Genomic DNA, 20,160 nt, shown 5'->3' with positions numbered 1-20,160 from the left:
CATTCTCATTTATCATATTTTCCTTTTGTATTGCGCCTTTTCCTCCAAGTAATATGAATTCCCTTAAACAGATATCAGAATACTGCGTGATTAATGGGATTTCGCAAGGCTTAGACATTGATCTCTTACCGTCACAGCCTCCGAGTCTTCGTCGGCAACATCTCTGTTCTACTCCTCCGACGCTTCACATGGCTGAAAATCTCCATTCAGCTATTCAAGCTATGTCCCTTCATGATGACGATCCCATTGATCTGCCAGACGATCCATGCTCCAACGTCTTTGATGGGAATTCTCTGAGCATCTTGGGAAGACTCTTAAATCCAGCTCGTCAGCAAATGGACAAGATGATAGAAGACATGCCGAGAGTTTGGAGAGTTTATGGCAGAGTGCGGGGTATCGCACTATCCGCTGAGAAGTTTCAGTTCATATTTCAACGCGAAGAAGACATGATCACAGTGTTGAATGACCATCCTTGGACTTATTACCAGTGGACAATGCTTCTTGACCGTTGGATACCATCTCCTCCTGCAAATTTCTTGTCCTCTGTTGATGTATGGGTTCGCATCTTTCACATTCCGGTGAATCATTACAACATTGATACGATGAACTTTCTGGCCAGCAAGATTGGTCATGTGCTGGAAATAGCCTATGATCCGAAGGTTTCTCAGAAAGAACTCTACATACGAGCTCAAGTTTAGACTGGACATTTCTAGGCCGGCGCTGCCTTCGAAGATGCTTAACCTACCTCGCGGTGGTTCTGTCCTTATTGAGTTTGAATATGAAAAGTTAATGAAGCGATGCCACCATTGTTACCGTTTAACGCACGAAAGGCCAGATTGCCCTGTTCTCCACAACCGCAACAAGACTCCGATTGTGAAAAAACAGAGTGCTCCTCAACGCCCTGACCAGCCTCAATCCTCTTCGGGCGCTCATTCTGTATCGTCGGGTCTTAAAGTTCCTCTAGGGTTCACACCTCTTTTTCCGGAACTTCCAACTGAGGAACGTAATGCAGCACTTCTTTACATATCACATAGTGATGAAACGGAACGACTTGCCAGAATAGCTCGTGTTCAGCAGTCCATACCTAGTGATGCAGTCGTGGCCTCTCCTACAATCACTCATGATTTATTGAAGGGCAAGGGACATGTCTTTACTTTTGAGGAACCTCAGAGGCTTTCGAAAAAGCAGAATGTCTCTGAAGAAAGGAGTAATGCTCCTGTTGGTCTGCAAAGGTGCGACAATAGGAAGGAGGTGAGCTCTGCTTCTGAACTTGAAGGCGCCTCCTCTTCATCTCTTCCTAGTCCTACGGGTTTCAGTATTGGTACTTCGCATGAGGTCAAATCTGCCGGGCCTAGGAGTGGTGTTAAGAGTAGTAGGAAACGCCCTCAACGTTTTGAAACGTCTAGCGCTTAAAGAGCAGCGTGAGAGGGAGGAGCAGAAAGGTGCACTTGCAGTAGTAAGGGAGGAGTTAAATGCGGAAACTTGTTCTAAGAGGAAGGCAGTTATGAATGTAGAAGAGCATTCGTCAAAATCTTCAAAACCAACCCCAAGTACGGTGGCTTCCGATTTGAAGCCGCTGCTATCCCAATGAGCATACTGAGTTGGAACTGTCGAGGAGCTGGAAGCACCGAGACAGTTCAAGAGTTGCAGGAAATACGTCGCAAGTATTTTCCTGATTTTTTATTTTTAATGGAGACTAAGAAAAAGTTTGGTTACATGGAAGGTTTGAAGAATGATTTGGGATATGATGAGTTTATTACTGTAGAGCCTGAGGGTTTGAGTGGAGGCTTAGCGGTGATGTGGAAGAAAAATTTCAAAGTGGAAGTTTTGTCAAGTGATAAGAGGATTATTGATTGTAAAGTGGACATGGGTTCGTTGTCTTTCTTTATGACCTGTGTTTATGGGGACCCAGTGGTTGCTAGAAGGAGATCAGTGTGGGATCGTTTGACGGCGCTGGCTGTTAATCGTGATGAAGCATGGGTTTTGGCGGGAGATTTCAATGAGTTGATGAGCAACGATGAAAAACTAGGAGGCGCAGTGAGGAATGATGCTTCTTTCTGGGATTTCAGGCACATGGCTACTGCCTGCAAAATACGCGAGCTGCGGAGTTTTGGGAACAGTTTGTCATGGGCTGGATGGAGAGATAGAGTTTGGGTTCAGTGCAGACTCGATAGAAGCTTCGGTAACGACGAGTGGTTTAATCTTTTCCCTCGTGCGCAAGTAGAATATATGGATATGTTATCTTCTGATCATCGGCCTTTAAGAATTTGTTTCTCGTATGAACCTGAGAACGTAAGAAGAGGCAGATTCTTTTTTGATAGGAGAATGCTTGGTAAAGATGGTGTTGAAGATGTTGTTCGTAGAGGTTGGTCAGGTGGAGGTAATGAGGGTGGTGTTGACCTTATGGAGCGTATTGCTAGCTGTCGTCGAGAATTAGCACGATGGAAGAAGTCGTCTGGTTCGAATTCTCAAGATCGTATTATGATCCTCAAGAGCTCACTGCAAGCGGAGATAGCCCTACAGTCTCCTAATGCAGAGAGGATGAGGTTTCTAAAGAGAGAATTGTCGGCTGCTTATCGGCAGGAGGAAATATACTGGAGGCAGCGTAGTCGTGAAGAATGGCTTCGAGATGGTGATCAGAATACCACTTATTTTCATAACTGCGTGAAGGGGAAGAGACTGTGAAACAGAGTCCTTATGCTATTAGATGATCTTGGAACAGAACATTTCTCAGAAGGAGCCAAGGGTCATATAGCTGTTGAGTACTTCAGGGAGCTCTTTATGAGTCCCAACCCTTATGATATGGAAACCCTTTTTGATGGCTTGACAGCCCGTGTCTCTGCAGACATGAATAGACTGTTAACTAGATCAGTATATGATGACGAAATTCGTCTGGCTGCCTTCAGCATAAAGGGTTCAAGCGCTCCAGGTGAGGATGGTTTGACTGGCTTGTTTTATCAGAAGTTCTGGCATATTGTGGGGCCTGAGTTGTCTGCAGAAATTCATAAATTCTTTCAGACAGCGATATTACCGTCAGGTTGGAATCACACGCAAATTAGTCTCTTGCCAAAGATTCCCAGCCCCACGACAATGAAAGACATGCGCCCCATCAGCCTCTGTTCTGTCCAATACAAGATAATCTCCAAGATTTTATCTGAGAGACTGAAGGGTGTCCTAGAGAGCATTATATCTGATACGCAAGGAGCATTTGTGAGTGGCAGATTGATTACGGACAATGTTATCATCGCTCATGAACTTGTACATGGTTTACGTACAAATGACTCTATTGCACATGAGTATATGGCGGTGAAAACGGATATGTCCAAAGCTTATGATCGAGTGGAGTGGTGTTTTTTGGAGAACTTAATGGAGAAAATGGGTTTCGATAGACAATGGATCTGCTGGATCATGGCCTGTGTGTCTACAGTAACGTATTCTGTCCTTCTCAATGGCAGCCCTCATGGATTTATCCGACCTGAGCGTGGGCTACGTCAAGGGGATCCCCTATCCCCTTTTCTTTTTATCATGTGTGCTGAGGCTCTGGTGGGATGCTTGAATCAGTCGGAGGCAAGAGGTAAAATAAATGGTATCTGTTTGGGACCGGGTGGACCTGCGGTGCACCATTTACTTTTTGCAGACGACTCGTTGCTTTTGTGTCGAGCTAACGAAGAGGAGAGTGTGGAGCTCATGAGATGTTTAAAACTGTATGGGGATGCATCTGGTCAGTGCATTAATCATCAGAAGTCTTCTATTATTTTTGGTTCAAAAGTTCCAGAAGATAAGAAGTTGATGGTGAAAGGGGTCTTAGGCATCGACAAGGAAGGTGGGGAAGGATCTTATCTAGGTCTACCTGAATGCTTTAAAGGCTCAAAACGTGAGCTGCTGAACTTTATTTCCGAGAAGCTTCAGTCGAGACTCCATGGATGGTATGCACAAGCTCTGTCTCAAGGTGGCAAGGAAATCTTGTTAAAATCGGTCTGTTTCGCATTGCCTATTTATGCGATGTCAGTTTTCCGGTTACCAAAAGACTTGTGCAAGAAGCTTACTAGTGTGATGACTGAGTTCTGGTGGAGTAGTGGTGTGAAAAAGAAGAAGATTGCTTGGGTGTCGTGGCAAAAGATGTGTCGGAGTAAAGAAGAAGGTGGTCTGGGGTTCCACGACATTGAACAATTCAACCAGGCGTTGCTTGGCAAGCAAGCTTGGAGGATCTGGTCGCGCCCTGACTCTCTGGTGGCTCGTGTGCTTAAGAGCAGATATTTTCGTCGTATCTCCTTCCTTGAGTGTTGTGTGGGATCTCGCCCATCCTTTGCTTGGCGTAGTCTCCTATTTGGCAGAGATCTTCTAAAAGAAGGTTTAGTCCGTGATGTTGGTGATGGAAAAGATACAAACGTATGGAGTGAGAAGTGGATCATAGATGAAGTTCCCAAAATCCCAATGTATCGACAAGATAGTGTCATTGACCTTACGTTGAGGATCTCTGATCTACTCATAGAAGGATCGAGCAGATGGAACGTTACCCTGGTGAGACAGACATTCACTGATGAGGATGCAGAGTTGATCCTGAAACTAAAGCCTCACGTTAGTAGAAGAGACTCGTTTAAATGGGGATTTACATCTAATGGTTGCTACTCATCTCAGTCTGGTAGGAGACTGCTAGAGCTGCTGAAGGAGCGTCAACAATCTCCCCACGTCGGTCTTCCTCCCATCGAAAAGAGACTGTGGAAAGCTATCTGGAAAATCAGAGCACCGCAGAAGCTTAAACATTTCTTGTGGAGAGTGTTGGCAGGAGCTTTACCGGTGAAAGAGAGACTGAATACTCGAGGCCTCCATTTAGATGCTAGATGCAAATTATGCAATACAGGCTCTGAATCTATCGGTCATCTCCTCTTCTCGTGTTCTTATGCAAAGGAGGTTTGGGAGCGATCAGGCATTCAGTTACCTCAAAATGGTTTCTCGAGAACCTCTGTTTTCCTTAATGTATATCATCTCATCTTTGCTAATGGTAGACGTCCTAAGCATACGCAGAACAGAGCCTTTCCTTGGGTACTTTGGGAGATCTGGAAAGCGAGGAATGCCTTGGTCTTTGAAAATGTTCAAACAAGTCCATCTACTGTTGCAACAAAAGCGATAGAAGAGGCTGATGAATGGTTTGACGTTAACTTCAAGGATCAACAAGCTCCGACAGCAACGGTGGAGGAGCCAAGTTGCTCGGTCGTGTGGTCTCCGCCTTCGGTGGGATCATTGAAATGTAACGTTGGTATAAGCTGGAACCGGGTTGATCGTCTCAGTGGAGCTTCTTGGATAATCAGAAACAATGTTGGCAAAGCTTTACTTCATAGCAGAAGATCTTTCAGCAATGTCAGTTCACGGCTTGAAGCGGAGTTACAAGGCTTGAGTTTCAAGCCGAGTTACAAGGCTTGAGTTGGGTAATGGAAAGTTTGATATCTACACATCAGTCTAATATTATTGTGGAGTCAAACTGTAGTATGGCTAGGGAGGCTCTCTTATACCCAGCTCAATTTCCTTGGTTTGGGTCCTTCATACAAAAGATCACTCTATCACTTCCATCGCTTTATCCATGTTCCTTGGAACATGTTGAAAGTGTAAGGAATATAGTGGCAGAAGAGATTGCAGTAAGTGTCACTAGGGATCATCGTATTCAATCATATGTAGCATTGGGTGGTCCTCGTTGGTTGCGGAGTAGGCTGGAATCGGAAGCACAAAGAGCTTGTATTCGTTAAGCTTGGTGGGTGCTACGGTTGTGTACAGGATGTGGGTTGGGAGTAATGCTTCGCTCCTCTTTTTCTACCCTTTTCATCGTCCTTTTCCTCTCTTATTGATGTTGCTGTTGTTTTCATTTTATTCCTTTTGAGTTAGATTTGTTGTTTCTCTGGAACTCTTTTGCTTAACGGTACTTATAAAACCAGCGTTATAAAAATTGAAGCAAAGAAAGTATATACATGTATAACCGTCACTATTAATGTTTCATTCTATATCAGTTTGTTTCTATTTAATTATATTGTGATTTGTGAAATTGGAGGAATTTGAATTAACAAAATTCAGAAAAAAATAGAGATAACGAGAGTAAAATTATGTCTTATAGAAACAAGAGGAATATGTTACTCTACATATCCATTAGAAAATTATTTAGTTTCCTTCAGTTAAATTGATTTTCTCTTGCTTTTATCCTGTATTTTGGAGTAACTCAGCTGAAAATGATTTTTCCTCTATAATTATATCCTGATTGGTATGCTGGTCAAACCAGACCAATGACATCTACCGATTTTCAAATAATTGACTCAGAGGAATATTTCCATATGTCAAAGACTCAAAGGTATCTTACGAAAACTACATATAACTAATTAAGTATAATATATAACCACTATTAATATAAATCGATTTTCTTGATATGACTTTGTTAGCGTGTGTATACGATAACTAGGTATGGGTAAAGATCGGATAACCGGATTTTTGAAGGTATTTGTGATTTGCTTCGAATATTATGGATATCTAATTTTTCGATTTTCTTTACTTCGAAAAATACGGATATTCGGAAAACGAATATCCGGAAAATAAATAGATATTTGCGGATACTTACGGATATCAATATCTCATTTGTTTTGATTAATACAAATAATCTCAAAAATTTGATATAAATTTGTTTTGTAAAATATTTTTTTTTTGCATGATATAAAAGATAAAGTTAAAAGAAATAGTAAATCTGCATATTTTGTAAATTTTTTAAACTTATTTAATAATTATAATAACACAAAACTTAAGAAAAAAATTATAATTGTCATAAATATTCTCTTTCTTTTATGTAATACTATAATATGAGTAATAATGTGAATAGAATCTGTCAAATCATATGTTAGAATAATACTTATACAATTTTATATATTTAAAACTTAAGAAAAAAATTATAATTGTCATAAATATTTTCTCTTCCTTTTATGTAATATTTTTATATGAGTAATAATGCGAATAGAATCTGTCAAATCATATGTTAAAATAATACTTATACAATTTTATATATTTAAAACTTAAAATATAATCAAAATATATATGTATTTATATATTGACGGATCGGATCGAATATTCGCTTTCCAGAATTTTAATATTTATGATTTATTTCGATTTTAACGGATATTAAATTTTAGGTATTTGTTTTGCTTTGAAAGTTTACGGATATCCAGAATTTTCGGATCGAATAGCAACAAATAATGAATCGAATCAAATTTATCGGATAAAATGCCCGGTCCTAACGATAACGATTAGTGAAGTCAATTGCTAGGTAGATATTTTATTTCTAATGAAACGTAACATTTTTTTGAAAGGCTAATGTGAATAAATAAGATAAAGTACAATTTTTAAGTGGCAGTTCAACTTACAATTTACACATAAGAAATGTTACGTACTTCTGTTTTAAGAGAACAGATTTAGTATTAAATTTATAACATTTACATCAAAAATGTTTTGTTTTTTGTAATTCTCAAGTCTCAAAGAGCCAGCAATGAATTCATTTTACCTAATCCATACACAAGCCTACAGAGCAAGATGTTATTAAAAAAAAAAAAAGAAAGAGTAAGCAAGCTTGTTCTGTTATAATTGGAGTTATAATTTTTCTGCTATATTTATATATTAAAAAAAACTAGGTACTTAAAGTAGATAATTGTTTCCCGCCTTCGCTGGACAAACATTGTTTTGAAAACAAGCTTGGTCAATGGTCATTGCTATGAAATAACAATTATACCCCGAGGTTAGTGACGTATTGGTCGGAAGAAAGGGCATAAGAGCACCCATAACGCAGAGTACATCAGGTCCGCTAACCAAAGAGAAAATTTGGAATATTTTACTATTTTTTCTTTTTTTCGTTCGAATTAAAAAAAAAAAAACTGACAAATCGTGGGCTGCTACATGAAGCGGGGCCCATGAACAGTAACGAATTCACGGAAGGATCAATCCTTATTTACGATGTTCGACAGACTTTGGCGGGCACAAAAACCTAAAAACTAAATATTATAATATTTTCTTTTCTAAGAAACATTGTTAAAAACTACCGTTGGACGTGCTCTAAGATCGTCTCCAGTCTTCAAAACAACAGGCGGTAGAACTCTTTGTCTCTGTCCATCATCGACGACGACTAGCACCGCTCTATCTCTCCTACCAGAAAACGAAATCCCGGTTATTGATTGAACCAATTAATCAGAATGAGTAACGCGCTTCTCGACATTGATCCTATCGACCTTCAATTCCATTGTAAGCATATATATATCAATTACTTAAGCATGCATTCCTTCTTCTAGATCTGCCTTTTTTGTTGATGTGTGATTTTGTGTGTAGTTGAATTGAACAAACAGATCTCTTGCTCTCAGTATTTGACTAACAAGACCGACAGTTACGTGGCCTTCAAGGTGATAGATAATACATTAGAATCCTTGTTAATTTTTGTAGATTCTTCTGTGTGTATCTTATGTTTCTCGATGCTCAATCATTAGGTTAAAACGACGAATCCAAAAAGATATTGTGTGAGGCCTAATATTGGCGTTGTTCTTCCTGGATCCTCTATCGAAGTTGTAGGTTAGTCTCTCACTCTTCCCTTCGTCATATATCGTTTCCTTTTGTGTTTGATTTTTATTGTCTTTCGGGAACTAGTGATCATGCAAGCGCAAAAGGAAGTTCCGGCTGATATGCAGTGCAAGGACAAGTTCTTGTTTCAGTGTTTTGTGGCTAGTCCCGGCTCTATCGCCACAGAAATTACTACTGAGATGGTATTGATGTTTTTTTGTCTCTAATTAAATGGGTGATTCTTTCATATTTTCTGAGACTTAACACGGTGTCTGAACGTGGCTGCAGTTTAGCCAGGAGGCAGGGCATCGAGTTGAGGAGACCAAACTGAGAGTTGTTTATGTCGATCCACCACTACTACGATCACCTGTTCGTGAAACTTTACCAAAAACTTTCACTTCATGATCCTTGTATTTTTGAACTACAGAGTGTCACTTTTGCCAAAATCTTTAATATCAAAAACATGTATATGATATTATGATGATTGCTCTGCAGGAGCAGTTGAAGCGCGGAAGCAATAGAAATCAGAGTGGTGGTGGGATCCTGATACGTATGAGATGGTATATTTCCGCGAGGGGCTTAAGGAGAAGGACAGTAAAAGGAGGGGAAGTGGCAATACATGGTTAAAAGGGACAGAGGAAGTCAACGGTGGTACCTAACTACGGAACTTGTGGAGATGAGGGTAAATACTCGGGCGGAAAATGTGGCTTTGCACGAGGGATCTTTATCTTAAATGAATGTGTGTTTGAGCAGGTCTGGTCCTATTTGGACGCCTAAAGCACACAAAAATATTTATATTCATAAATCATTACACTAAAAAATATTGATGTCCGAAAACTTTTATATAATTATTGGATATCTTTATTTACATGGTTTCGAGTGGGTTTGAGCAGCTCTTTTACTTTCAGATTAGATCATGCGGACAATAGCATTATCTTCTTTTTTTTATTGAATAGTAGACCTTAAAATATTATTTACTTTGTCAATAGATCTTAATCAGCTGAATCAGAGATCTATCTTTATATATAAAGAAGTGTTTAAATCCCTCCCATGATGCCACCTAGGATTCCAGCTTGGAAATTGATCAATTATCCTGCTGCTACATAGGATACGCTGCGTTTCATTAAACGTGAAACCATCTGATTTTGGGTCTGAATTGGGCTTTGCTTTCAGAAACCAGAAGCTCTTCGCGTGAGGCCCATCGATCTAGAGTTTCGAAAGCGTTCTTTCATCTTCTTCCTAAAAATCAGAGAAAGTTGATTTAATCCTGCATACCGTTTCATAATCTCTGACTCGATTCTTAGTTCTCAGAGTTTTAGAGATTCTAAGTTTTTCGCTTCTTAAATTTTTGTGTTCAAAAAAAAAAATTGTTTTTACAGAGAATTTGAAGGTGGAAGGGTAAATTAAGAGGAGGATCATCGGGAGTAAAAGCAAACAAGATCATGATTGTTATCCTTCTCTTCTCTCTCCTCTTTGTTATAAGGATCAAAATACAAATCATCATCATCGTTGATCCTCCTCTTAAATTCACACATAGCTGAGCTTTTCTTTTTCAAATAAAGCAACAACTGATTTTCTTTGTGCAGGTAACGATGTTCGAGAATAGGTATCCGTTCAGAGGATCTTCTTCCGCCGGCAAATACTCTTCGCCACCGCCGCCACAGACTGTCAATGGTAAGAACTGAAAAACCCAAGTTTGCATATTCTTCTTCTAGCTTTCTCTAATTTATTTCTCTGCTTGGTTACAGTGGCACACCTAAGAGTCGGATCTTATTACGAAATCGATCACTCTGTTCTCCCTCTCAGAGTCTCAGATCGCCACAGCAACCCAAGTCCATCTGAATCGTCATGGTATCAATACTACACCGTTTCTATGTTACTTTATTAGTTTGTTCTTCTATCGATGTTCCGTTGGGTTATTACTTTTCAGGTGAGCAAAATCACTAGAAGCGATTAACTCTCCTGGTGGAGAATGTATATGTGTAATAATAAATGTTTTTCCTGGTGGAGTACTGAATCATTAACTCTCCAAGCAGGAATCTATGTATATATGAGTTACTTTTGTCCAGGAAAGAGAAAGCGTGCCTTAAGGTTTATGGTTTGTATTTTTTTGGTTATTCTCGGGATTTAATGGTTTTTGGTTTTCTCAATTTACAGCGAGAGAAAGGTTAGCTTTTTACTTGATACGGAGGACACTATTGCTGAATACGAGAATAATGCAAAGGCGAAAAGAACAGAAAAACTGGAGAAACAAGAGAAAGCGTGCCTTAAGGTTTATGGTTTGTATTTTTTTGGTTATTCTCGGGATTTAATGGTTTTTGGTTTTCTCAATTTACAGCGAGAGAAAGGTTAGCTTTTTACTTGATGCGGAGGACACTATTGCTGAATACGAGAATAATGCAAAGGCGAAAAGAACAGAAAAACTGGAGAAACAAGAAGGCAAAGCACTTGATCGTTTGAACAATCTCGACCATGTAACTAAAGTTGAGTTTTTACACCGCCTCAATGACTTAAAAGTTGAGTTTGCTTGTATACATTTAAAAGAACTTTGATTCCCCATGAATCCTCTTTGATCCACAGCTTTCAGAAAAAAGACAATGTGATGATCCTTTTGTTGTTTTTGTAGGAGTCTGTTGGTACTTCAAGGGCGATAACGTCTGAAGATGTTGAGCAGATGTTCTCAAAGATGAAAAATAAACGGAAAAGGATGGAGTGAGTTTAGTAGTCAATGATCAGAGGAGGTATGAGTATAATAAAGGTATTAAAGTCGTTTCGTTTACACATAAAGATGTGTGCTTCGTTAGTTCGTCTCTGCTCTTTTAACTATCTTTAGCTCCTAAGTTATGCAAACAACTATGTACTTCAGGTATGGAGCTTGAAGCTTTTGTGTAACTGCTCTGATTAATTGATGTTATATTGGATTGTGCTTGGTTTGGTATTAAAATTCAAGTCAAATTACTGTAGAATTTATGTGTACAAATTAAAATAAAATTGAATTACACTACACTAGCAATAAAACAATAAATATATATTTATATATGATGTTAATTAAATTTAGTTTACGATACTAAATTTAGGTATGCCTTTGACAAGAAGTACCTAAATTATGCAAAATTATAGTGAGTTAAAAACTAAAACGTGGTTCGGTGTGTTGGCGTTCGTTGGAAAGTGACCAGTACACTCACCTCCACGCAGATATAATAATCAGTTTTCAAAACAATTTAATTTGGACATGTTATCCTTCAGTAACAGAGGCACATGTTGTGAAGAATGAAATAGATTAACTCATTGGATGGTCCGAATACCCTTTCTCAAACAAAAAAAAAATTGATTGGAAGATCTGTATACAACACCAACAATAAAGAAGTAAGTTTCTGAAGTTAAGATTAACAAACTAAAGGTATAATAACATTTAAAAGAATAATATTCGATATCTGTACTTATCTTCACAATAAATAGTTTGTTCCATGCTTAGGAACATCTATCCATGCCACAACAGATTTTGTAACCAAATAAGGCTAATAGGTTACTAATATGATGTAAACAAAATACTTCATATGTTCCGTAATATAAGATGTTTTGGAAGATAATATTATTAATAATATAAACTGAAAATAATTTGACCAATCATAAATAAAGTAGTTAAATATTATTGGTTAACCACTTTTCAATAAAATTAAAGTATCTTAAAACTATCAAAATATCTTATGTTTTGAAACATCAAAATTTCTTCAAAACATTTTCTATTATACAACGGAGGGAGTATGATATTAAAACAAGAGGATACGAAAAATTGTTGTGGCTAACAAAGAAGAAGAGTTCATCTAATTCCAAATGATGATGTAAAATAAGCTAAATAAAGAATGAAATCCAGATTTTTAAATTAATCTTATATGTAACTAAACTTAATCCTTTTCAATCAAATAAAAAAATAGCTATTACACTTTCAAATTGTCATGCATATGTTCAAACTTAGATTGTCCTGCATATATTTAACATTAAAGTTTCGTGCGTATATTTAAACTTAAATTTATTTTATAATAACCTCAAAATTAACTATGTAGAGCTATTAATTTGATTGAAGATCTCTATATCATTGATTTCTAAATAATATTGATACATGTTCTGAATTATAAAACCACAACAAAGTCATATTTAGACTTAACAAAAAAAGAAAAATTCAGAGCTAAACTAATATTTAAATTTTAAGTTAATAAAAATTATATTAAATATTTACTCTAACTATTTTAACTATTTTTGAAATAACATCCCGCCCGTAGGGCGGGCCGACCCTAGTATATATATAAATAAATGTTCCTTCTCTCCTGTTGTGCCATGTCACTAAGTCATTCATCCTCAAGCCAACACGTGTCATGTCTCTCCAGAAACGCGGCGTTTCATTAATACGGTAACTTCATGGGCTTCGCTTGCATGCTGCCGATTGGGCTTTGTGCGGTTGTGCGTGTTATCCGGCCCAGATATATTGATGACATCTCTAACCCTAGAACGTCTGAAGCGAAGAAATGAGGTTGGTCGCTCCCCTCCGTTAGGAGGCGAGGCGGTGACGTTTACACTTCCCACGGCCTGAAACGGTCTCATTAATATCTTTCTCTTTACTCCCATTGATTCCTCTTCCCACGATCTGTCTTCAAAGAGCTTTTGGATCTGTGAGTCGGTGTAAGTTCAGTATAAATATATGTTAGATTCTTCTCACTGAAAGCATCTTCTCTTTGTTTCCTTTTTTTTCTCTGAGAATGCTGTACTCTTGTGTAATTCGTTTCCTTTTTAAGTAGATTTTCATGTTGTTTTTACTTATTGTTTTAGCGTACGATAAATCTTTAAAAGGTGGATTCAGTTACATGCGTGGTTGGTAGTTGTATTCTTATTGTGTTGTTGATTAGTTTGTTTCATATGTTGGATTTTGGATATTTAAGGTTCACACTATGCTGTTATCTGCTAAGTTTTTCTGTTTTCTTCTTTCTCTTCAGAAACACCAATGGCATCGGTGAACAGAGTCCGGCCCTATTCGTTTCGTGAACTGGATGAGAACTCCAGATGCGGTATCTGTACGCAGTAATTGGATGCAGCAATCAGATGTCGTTCGTTAGTGATTCTGTAAATTTTAGATCATTCGTCTGGAAACTGTATCTAGATGCAGTTTTGTTCGTTTTGTATTCTGTATTTTTGAATCTGGATGAGTTTTATGTCAAATGACCAAAAACTCCTTATCTTTTCTTTTGGTCTAAACATATCCCTTTCTTATTAATTGAGAAACATTTTAGGAGACTAACCTTTAATTTGTAAATTATTTACAACCATACCATTTTGCTTATGTGTCAAGTTCACATTCTTTCTCAACCAAGTTATTTGAAGACCCTTTCATTATTTAGATGGTATTGGTCGATAGTATAGTAAGTTTTATGTTGTCTTATGTTTCCTAAACTTTTATCTTATGTATTGCTATACATGTCATGGTTTCTTATAATTACATTTGTTATGTGTGACACAGCATAACAAGATTCATGCAACCGTGAGAAAGAACTTGGTGGGACAAACTATAGTAGATATCTTTGAATCAGTACCAAAACTATTACACATGCATCTACTTAGGAAGTATGAAGGATCAGCAGCCGTCTATATATTTGAAATAGAAGATGGCATGGCCACTAAGAGAAGCTCTCTATTCTAAAGTCATGTCCCAATAGAATACATCTACTGTGGAAAACATCTTTAGTAAATATTTTGCTCACAACTATAATGAAAAACAGAAAATAATGATGGCTAGAGTAACTTATATGATCCCTTTTAAGTATAAAAAGTATTATAATCACTGGTTTGTCTTTTGTCATAAATTATTTTTGTATATTATTATGTATACTTGAAGAACAATTGTTTAAATATTGTTTGTTACCTTCACTGATAGCGAGTATTGTTTGGTGAAACTATTAGTTCTTCTGTGCATGTCGTACTAATATTTTTTCTCCTCTGAATCTCTGATTCATTTCACATAAAAGAAATCTGTTATTGTTCTATATTAGAGACTGGCAGATTGAAATCATCGGTGATTGTAAAATATCTGTTAACGACCTCGATAAAAACGAAGATAGAAGGAAATGGGGTAACAATTATTTTAAAAAGATAAGCAAGTATTGAATCCCAAATTACTTTTTGTGATTTGAAATACAAAAGTTATTTTACCTTTTCTCGAAATGAAATAAGGAAGAAGGAGAAAAAAAGAACATGCACCCAGCTGTAACACTTATATCCAGCCACTTTATATGAAGTTCAGTGACTATATTTCAATATATGATGTATTGAAACGCGACAAAAACAAAAATGAAGATGAAAGTACAGAGTTTGAAGAAGAATCATGTGTATATGAATCTATAACATGGTGGTGTGTAAAGCAGTTGCTTTGATTTCGTCGAAGGAAATCTAATCCCCTTTTCTCAGTAGATTTTTAGCAATGTTCGATTGATTTGTTCCACAAAACAGCTGTCCATCTATTAAGGTCTTTAACTGTATTTTTAATAGTTTAGGGTCAATAAGTAGATTTGGTAATACCGAATATACCGAATGAATGTTATTTTTCAAAAACTGCGGTATATGGATATGTTTTGGTATATAAACTGCTCAATCCAAAAAACCGATCAATTAAAATATTGTAGTATCATTATATATTAATTGTATAAAATAATTAAGAATATATAATTTATTTTATTAAAATTTTCAAATTTAAAATGTTAAGTTTAGTAATTTAATGATATCCGGACTGAATACTCATAACTTTTAGCAATGGTTAAATCACATGAATAATCAAACACACTGTCATTATTTTCAAATGACATGTTTAATATTGTCACATGGTTTAATTATTTTAAAATTTTCAAAATGAATCGTAAATTCAGTTGGTTTTACGTTACATAATACATATAATATTTGGCAATTACAAACTAGTGTGTAACCCAATTTATACAAATACACAAATATACAATATGATATATAATATTGTATATTAACACTACAAAATCACCGGGTATAAATTTTTTAGCACCAAAACTAATCATTATAATATATTATATATTAGTACCAAAAAAATATACAATATAATAATATTATGCAATATTTATAATTACCAAGTTACTGACTATATGTAATATAAAAAAGTAATTATATAATATCATCTCACTCCGTGTAAGACACGGATCTTATCCTAGTATATAACTATATCTAAAAGTGAAACTAACTTGTAGAAAAAATATATTTAACTACAAATAAAATCGAGATAAATAAAAATGAACATTAAATTCAATTTTTCATTTTTTAAAAAAAAAAAGAAAATTAAATTTTCATATATTAACCTGTAAAAAGTTTTGTTTAACTGCATATAAAATAGACATAAATAAAAATAAATATCAAATTCAATTTTTCATGATTTATAACATTATAAAGTAACAATAATAAACACCAAAGTCTATTTTCATGTTTTACAACAATGATAACATCAAACTCAAATGACATTTACACAAAATATTTAACTAAGTCTCAGAAAATTTGATTCTCGGATTTTGGGAGGAAAAACTCGATTTTCGGGTTTTGGCCGGAAAATCCGATTTTTCGGTTTTGGCGGAAAAACTCGGTTTTTCAGTTTTGGCGGGAAAACTCAATTTTTTGGTTTTGGCGGGAAAACTCGATTTTCGGGTTTTGGCCGGAAACTCGGTTTTCGGGTTTTGGCGGAAAAACTCGATTTTCGGATTTTGGCCGAAAAACTCGATTTTCCGGTTTTGGCCGAAAAACTCGATTTTCCGATTTTTGTGGGAAATTTTGGTTTTCGGGTTTTGGCGGGAAATTTGTTTTTCGGATTTTGGCGGGAAAACTCGGTTTTTCGGTTTTGACCGAAAACTCGGTTTTCCGATTTTGACGAAAAAAACTCGATTTTCCGATTTGGGTGGAAAAATCGATTTTCCGATTTTGGCGGAAAAACTCGATTTTTCGGTTTTGGCCGAAAACTCGGTTTTCCGGTTTTGGTCGAAAAACTCGGTTTTCGGGTTTTGGCGGGAAAACTCGTTTCCGGGTTTTGGTCGGAAAATTCATTTTTCCTATTTTGGCGGAAAAACTCGGTTTTCGATTTTGGTGGGAAAACTCGGGTTTTGGTTTTTCAGTTTTGGGAGAAAATTCGGTTATCTGAGAGAGAGAGAGATTTGCTTTGACGGGGAGAAAAAAAATTAGGTTTAGAAATCAGGTAAAACTTTATAATTCATAGGATAAATTAAGGGTATTATTGACTTTTAACACTTTTGGATGAGTTTACTGTTTCTGGAAACGTTTGAAAACTGCATCTAGAAATCCTGAAAAATCTGGATGAGTTATGAAAATACATCTGGATGCTGCGTCCAACTTAACCTCCTATTTCGCATCAAACGAACATCGGTCCGCGTCTGCATCTGGATGCCGCGTCTGTTGGGCCCAAATATGACCCCCTAGCTAGTGATAGACAATAAGAAATGATAACAGGCCGTGAAAGGCCCATCATGAATTCAATCTTCAAAAACAGCTAAGTCAGATCCGGAGGCTGTGAGCTGGAGATGTTCATCAGAGAGGTCAAGGAAAAGAGGCAGCTCGTTGACAAGTAAACAGGCGCAGGACCCGGTCAAAGAGGTAGCTCGTGGACAAGTAAATAGGCGCAGGACCCGGTCAAAGGGAAGCTGTTACAAATCCCTCAAATCACGGAGAGGATCTCGGGAACCTGTTGGTAGCAACCGACGGGACCTAAGGCTATTTAAAGAGAAAGCAAGTCAAGAAAGAAGAGAGATCCGATCCAACTCATATTTTCACTCAACATTCACCAAAACATTCTTAGGATAATACTCGTGTAATCTTTATATTCCTCGTGAGATACATCTTCTTGTAACCATCCCATTTTCTATTATATCAATACAAATCGAAGTTCATTCATCAAGTTCTTACGGGATTCAGCCCGCGATAATCTTTCCCTAACCTTTCCTAAACATAAAACCTGATCTAAATCTAGGTGTGAGTTTAATCCCTCACAATTGGCGCCGTCTGTGGGGAAGAAACAACCGAATCCCTTACTCTAACTCGAGGATGAACCCTACTGATCAGACAACAACCCCGTCTGACCTTAACCTTCCGATTCAGAGCGATGGCTCACCGAATGACGGAGGCTCTAGTCTCGTAATCACAGAGCCTCAACGTGGCGACCACCGATCTGGGCAACAGCTTCCGGTTGATGCTCGAACGAGCCAAACTACAACCGGAGTTACTAACCCGAGGTCATTAGGTGGAAACACCTCCGAGCTCCCGGTTACCGAGAATCCTCAGCAGCAAGCCATTCCGAATCAAACGGAGGCTCAGCTCTCTGAGATCCGCCAGATGATGTTACAATTAGTAGACCGAGCTCAGGAAAGTGAGCGCACGATGCATCAGCTGGCTGTACGTCAACAACGATTCGAAGAGATAACTAGATCTCTAAACGCAACAACCCAACCACCGCAACGTCAAGCTCCGGGGGCCATCTTCCATGATCGATTAACCGATCCCTCATTTCCCCGAGCACGTTTAAACTTTTCCCCTGATAGCACTGCCCCTGAAGGACGCGGATCTGCTTTCCAGACACCTCATACTGGAACAGTTCCCGTATTCAATCCACCTAACGCCAGTGCTATGGGAAGTAACGTAGCGACAACCAGCTCCACACCCGGTCAGGTCTCTGACAGAAGTAATCAGTTACCTCCTCCGCCACCTGATCCTAGGTCCAGAGCAGGAATATCCTTCCCATCTGGAGGCAGAGCGTCAGCTTCGGTTTATCAAACTAGAAGCTCGGTCCCGAATGAGGACGGTTATCAAAGGATAAACTCCGATAACCCAAGAAATGTCGAGCGACTTAGCCCACTAACCGCATGGGAAGATGCGCCAACTCGATTCCGTCAGGAACCTACTCATCGGGTACCTGCGAACGATCCAAATATCCTTCCATTTGAAGGACCTGAAGCTATCCGTAGATATATGGAGAGAACTCACGCAGCTCTCCAGAAATTGGGAGCTCAAGTCCATAAAGCTACGAGTTCAGCTCCCGAAATCGATAGCTTAATCGAAGAAACCCGTGGAACTCCGTTCACGGACAGAATTGCCAGCTCTCACATAAGAGATACCCGAAAAATCAGAATTCCTGAGTATGATGGGACCTCCGACCCGAAGGCCTACTTGAGAGCTTTTCGATTGGCAATTGTTAAAGCCCATTTCACTCAGGAAGAATGTGAAGCAGGTTACTGTAGAACATTCGCCGAAAATTTGGTCGGAACAGCCCTGGAGTGGTTCTCCGGCCTCGAGCCAGCCTCGATAGACAACTTTGATCAATTAACCAACGCCTTTATGAAGCAATACTCAACCCATATCCGGAAGCAAGCCTCCGAGGCCGACCTTTGGAAAGTCAGTCAAGGAATGGGAGATTCATTACGAGTCTACATTGAGAAATTCAGGGCAATAAGAACTAAGCTATCGAATCCTAACGACCTAGTCGCCATCGAGGCCCTTAGGAGAGGTCTGTTCTATAGATCGAAATTCTGGTCAGAGTTAACACTCAACGCTCCTCCAACTATCGATGACGCTCTTCATAGAGCCACCAAATATATTGCTTTGGAGGAGGAGACAGCTGCACTGGATAAACTCCACAAGAAACCACAGAATCATTCGAAAAGTGACTCCTCCGAGACTAAGGGACCTCATAAAAAGGGTAACCCTCGAAGTAATCAAACTCAGGGAGAACATTCCTACGCAATCGAGGAAGACAAGGAAGAGAAACCTGTTGCAGCTGCAAATAAAACTCCCTGGTCAAAAGGCTTCGATAAAGGCAAACATTGCTCTTATCATGATCGCGAAGGACACTCAACCGAAGAATGTTGGGACCTCCAACGCCAGCTGGCAGCTAAATTCGCAGCCGGAGAAATAAAGGGCGTGGACCTTAAAAAGCCGCCACCTTATCAGAAAAGAGGTTCCAGGGACATTTCCCCGAAACGCGAGAGATCACCTGAGAAGGAAACCGATTCGCCACCTCCAGCTCCCAAAAAAAGAGTCGACATGATTCTTGGGAAATTCCCCCAAGGAAAAAGTTTACAAGTCGAAGCTCTCTTGAGCAAACCCTCCCATCAATCGAACCCCGACTCGAGGGTGGACTGTATCCTTGGAGGATCAGACATATGTCAAGACTCCGTCAATTCCATTAAGAATCACGTGCGGAAGGCTGTGTCTAACACTGGACCTAAGCCTCCTAATCCTGAATCCAACACTAAGATTTCTTTCTGGGAGAGCGAGACCTCAAACCTTGACAGACCTCACGATGATGCGTTGATAGTCACCCTGAACATCGCAGGATACGAGGTTCCCAATCTCATGATAGACACAGGAAGCTCTGTCGACCTCATTTTCTATAACACCCTAAAAGGGATGGAAATAGACGACTATGAAATTATTGGCCAAAAAGCTAATCTCGTAGGCTTCTCCGGAGAAACAGCTACCTCATTGGGAACAATCAAGCTCCCAGTCATAGCTGGCGGAATAATGAAAATGACCAAC

The 20,160-nt window shown here is 38.3% G+C and overlaps 2 protein-coding genes, 2 long non-coding RNA genes and 1 pseudogene across 5 annotated transcripts; all 5 read left to right on the top strand.

Annotated features, from left to right (window-relative positions):
- Positions 1-53: 53 nt before the first annotated feature.
- LOC130509983 (uncharacterized) lies at positions 54-698 on the top strand. The gene has a single exon (XM_057006319.1). The coding sequence runs from the start codon at positions 54-56 to the stop codon at positions 696-698; it is 645 nt and encodes a 214-aa protein (XP_056862299.1).
- Positions 699-732: 34 nt separating this feature from the next.
- Positions 733-1,413, top strand: LOC108845205 (uncharacterized). The gene has a single exon (XM_018618456.2). The coding sequence runs from the start codon at positions 733-735 to the stop codon at positions 1,411-1,413; it is 681 nt and encodes a 226-aa protein (XP_018473958.2).
- A 6,797-nt stretch (positions 1,414-8,210) lies between these two features.
- Positions 8,211-8,945, top strand: LOC130509982 (vesicle-associated protein 1-2-like; annotated as a pseudogene).
- An 830-nt stretch (positions 8,946-9,775) lies between these two features.
- LOC130508987 (uncharacterized) lies at positions 9,776-10,818 on the top strand. Of its 2 annotated transcripts, XR_008943137.1 has the most exons (4): positions 9,776-10,016; positions 10,155-10,242; positions 10,317-10,419; positions 10,499-10,818. It is a non-coding gene; the product is annotated as an uncharacterized LOC130508987 (long non-coding RNA). The 2 variants fall into 2 exon arrangements; XR_008943136.1 differs by having other exon boundaries at positions 9,776-10,242.
- Positions 10,819-11,165: 347 nt separating this feature from the next.
- LOC130508988 (uncharacterized) lies at positions 11,166-11,494 on the top strand. Its single transcript, XR_008943138.1, has 2 exons — positions 11,166-11,326; positions 11,435-11,494. It is a non-coding gene; the product is annotated as an uncharacterized LOC130508988 (long non-coding RNA).
- Positions 11,495-20,160: the final 8,666 nt, after the last annotated feature.

The sequence above is a fragment of the Raphanus sativus genome, chromosome 3 (assembly GCF_000801105.2).
Source record: "Raphanus sativus cultivar WK10039 chromosome 3, ASM80110v3, whole genome shotgun sequence".
Taxonomy (NCBI): Eukaryota; Viridiplantae; Streptophyta; class Magnoliopsida; order Brassicales; family Brassicaceae; genus Raphanus; species Raphanus sativus.
Note: the sequence above shows the minus strand (reverse complement) of the source record. Positions and strands in the feature narration are given on the sequence as shown.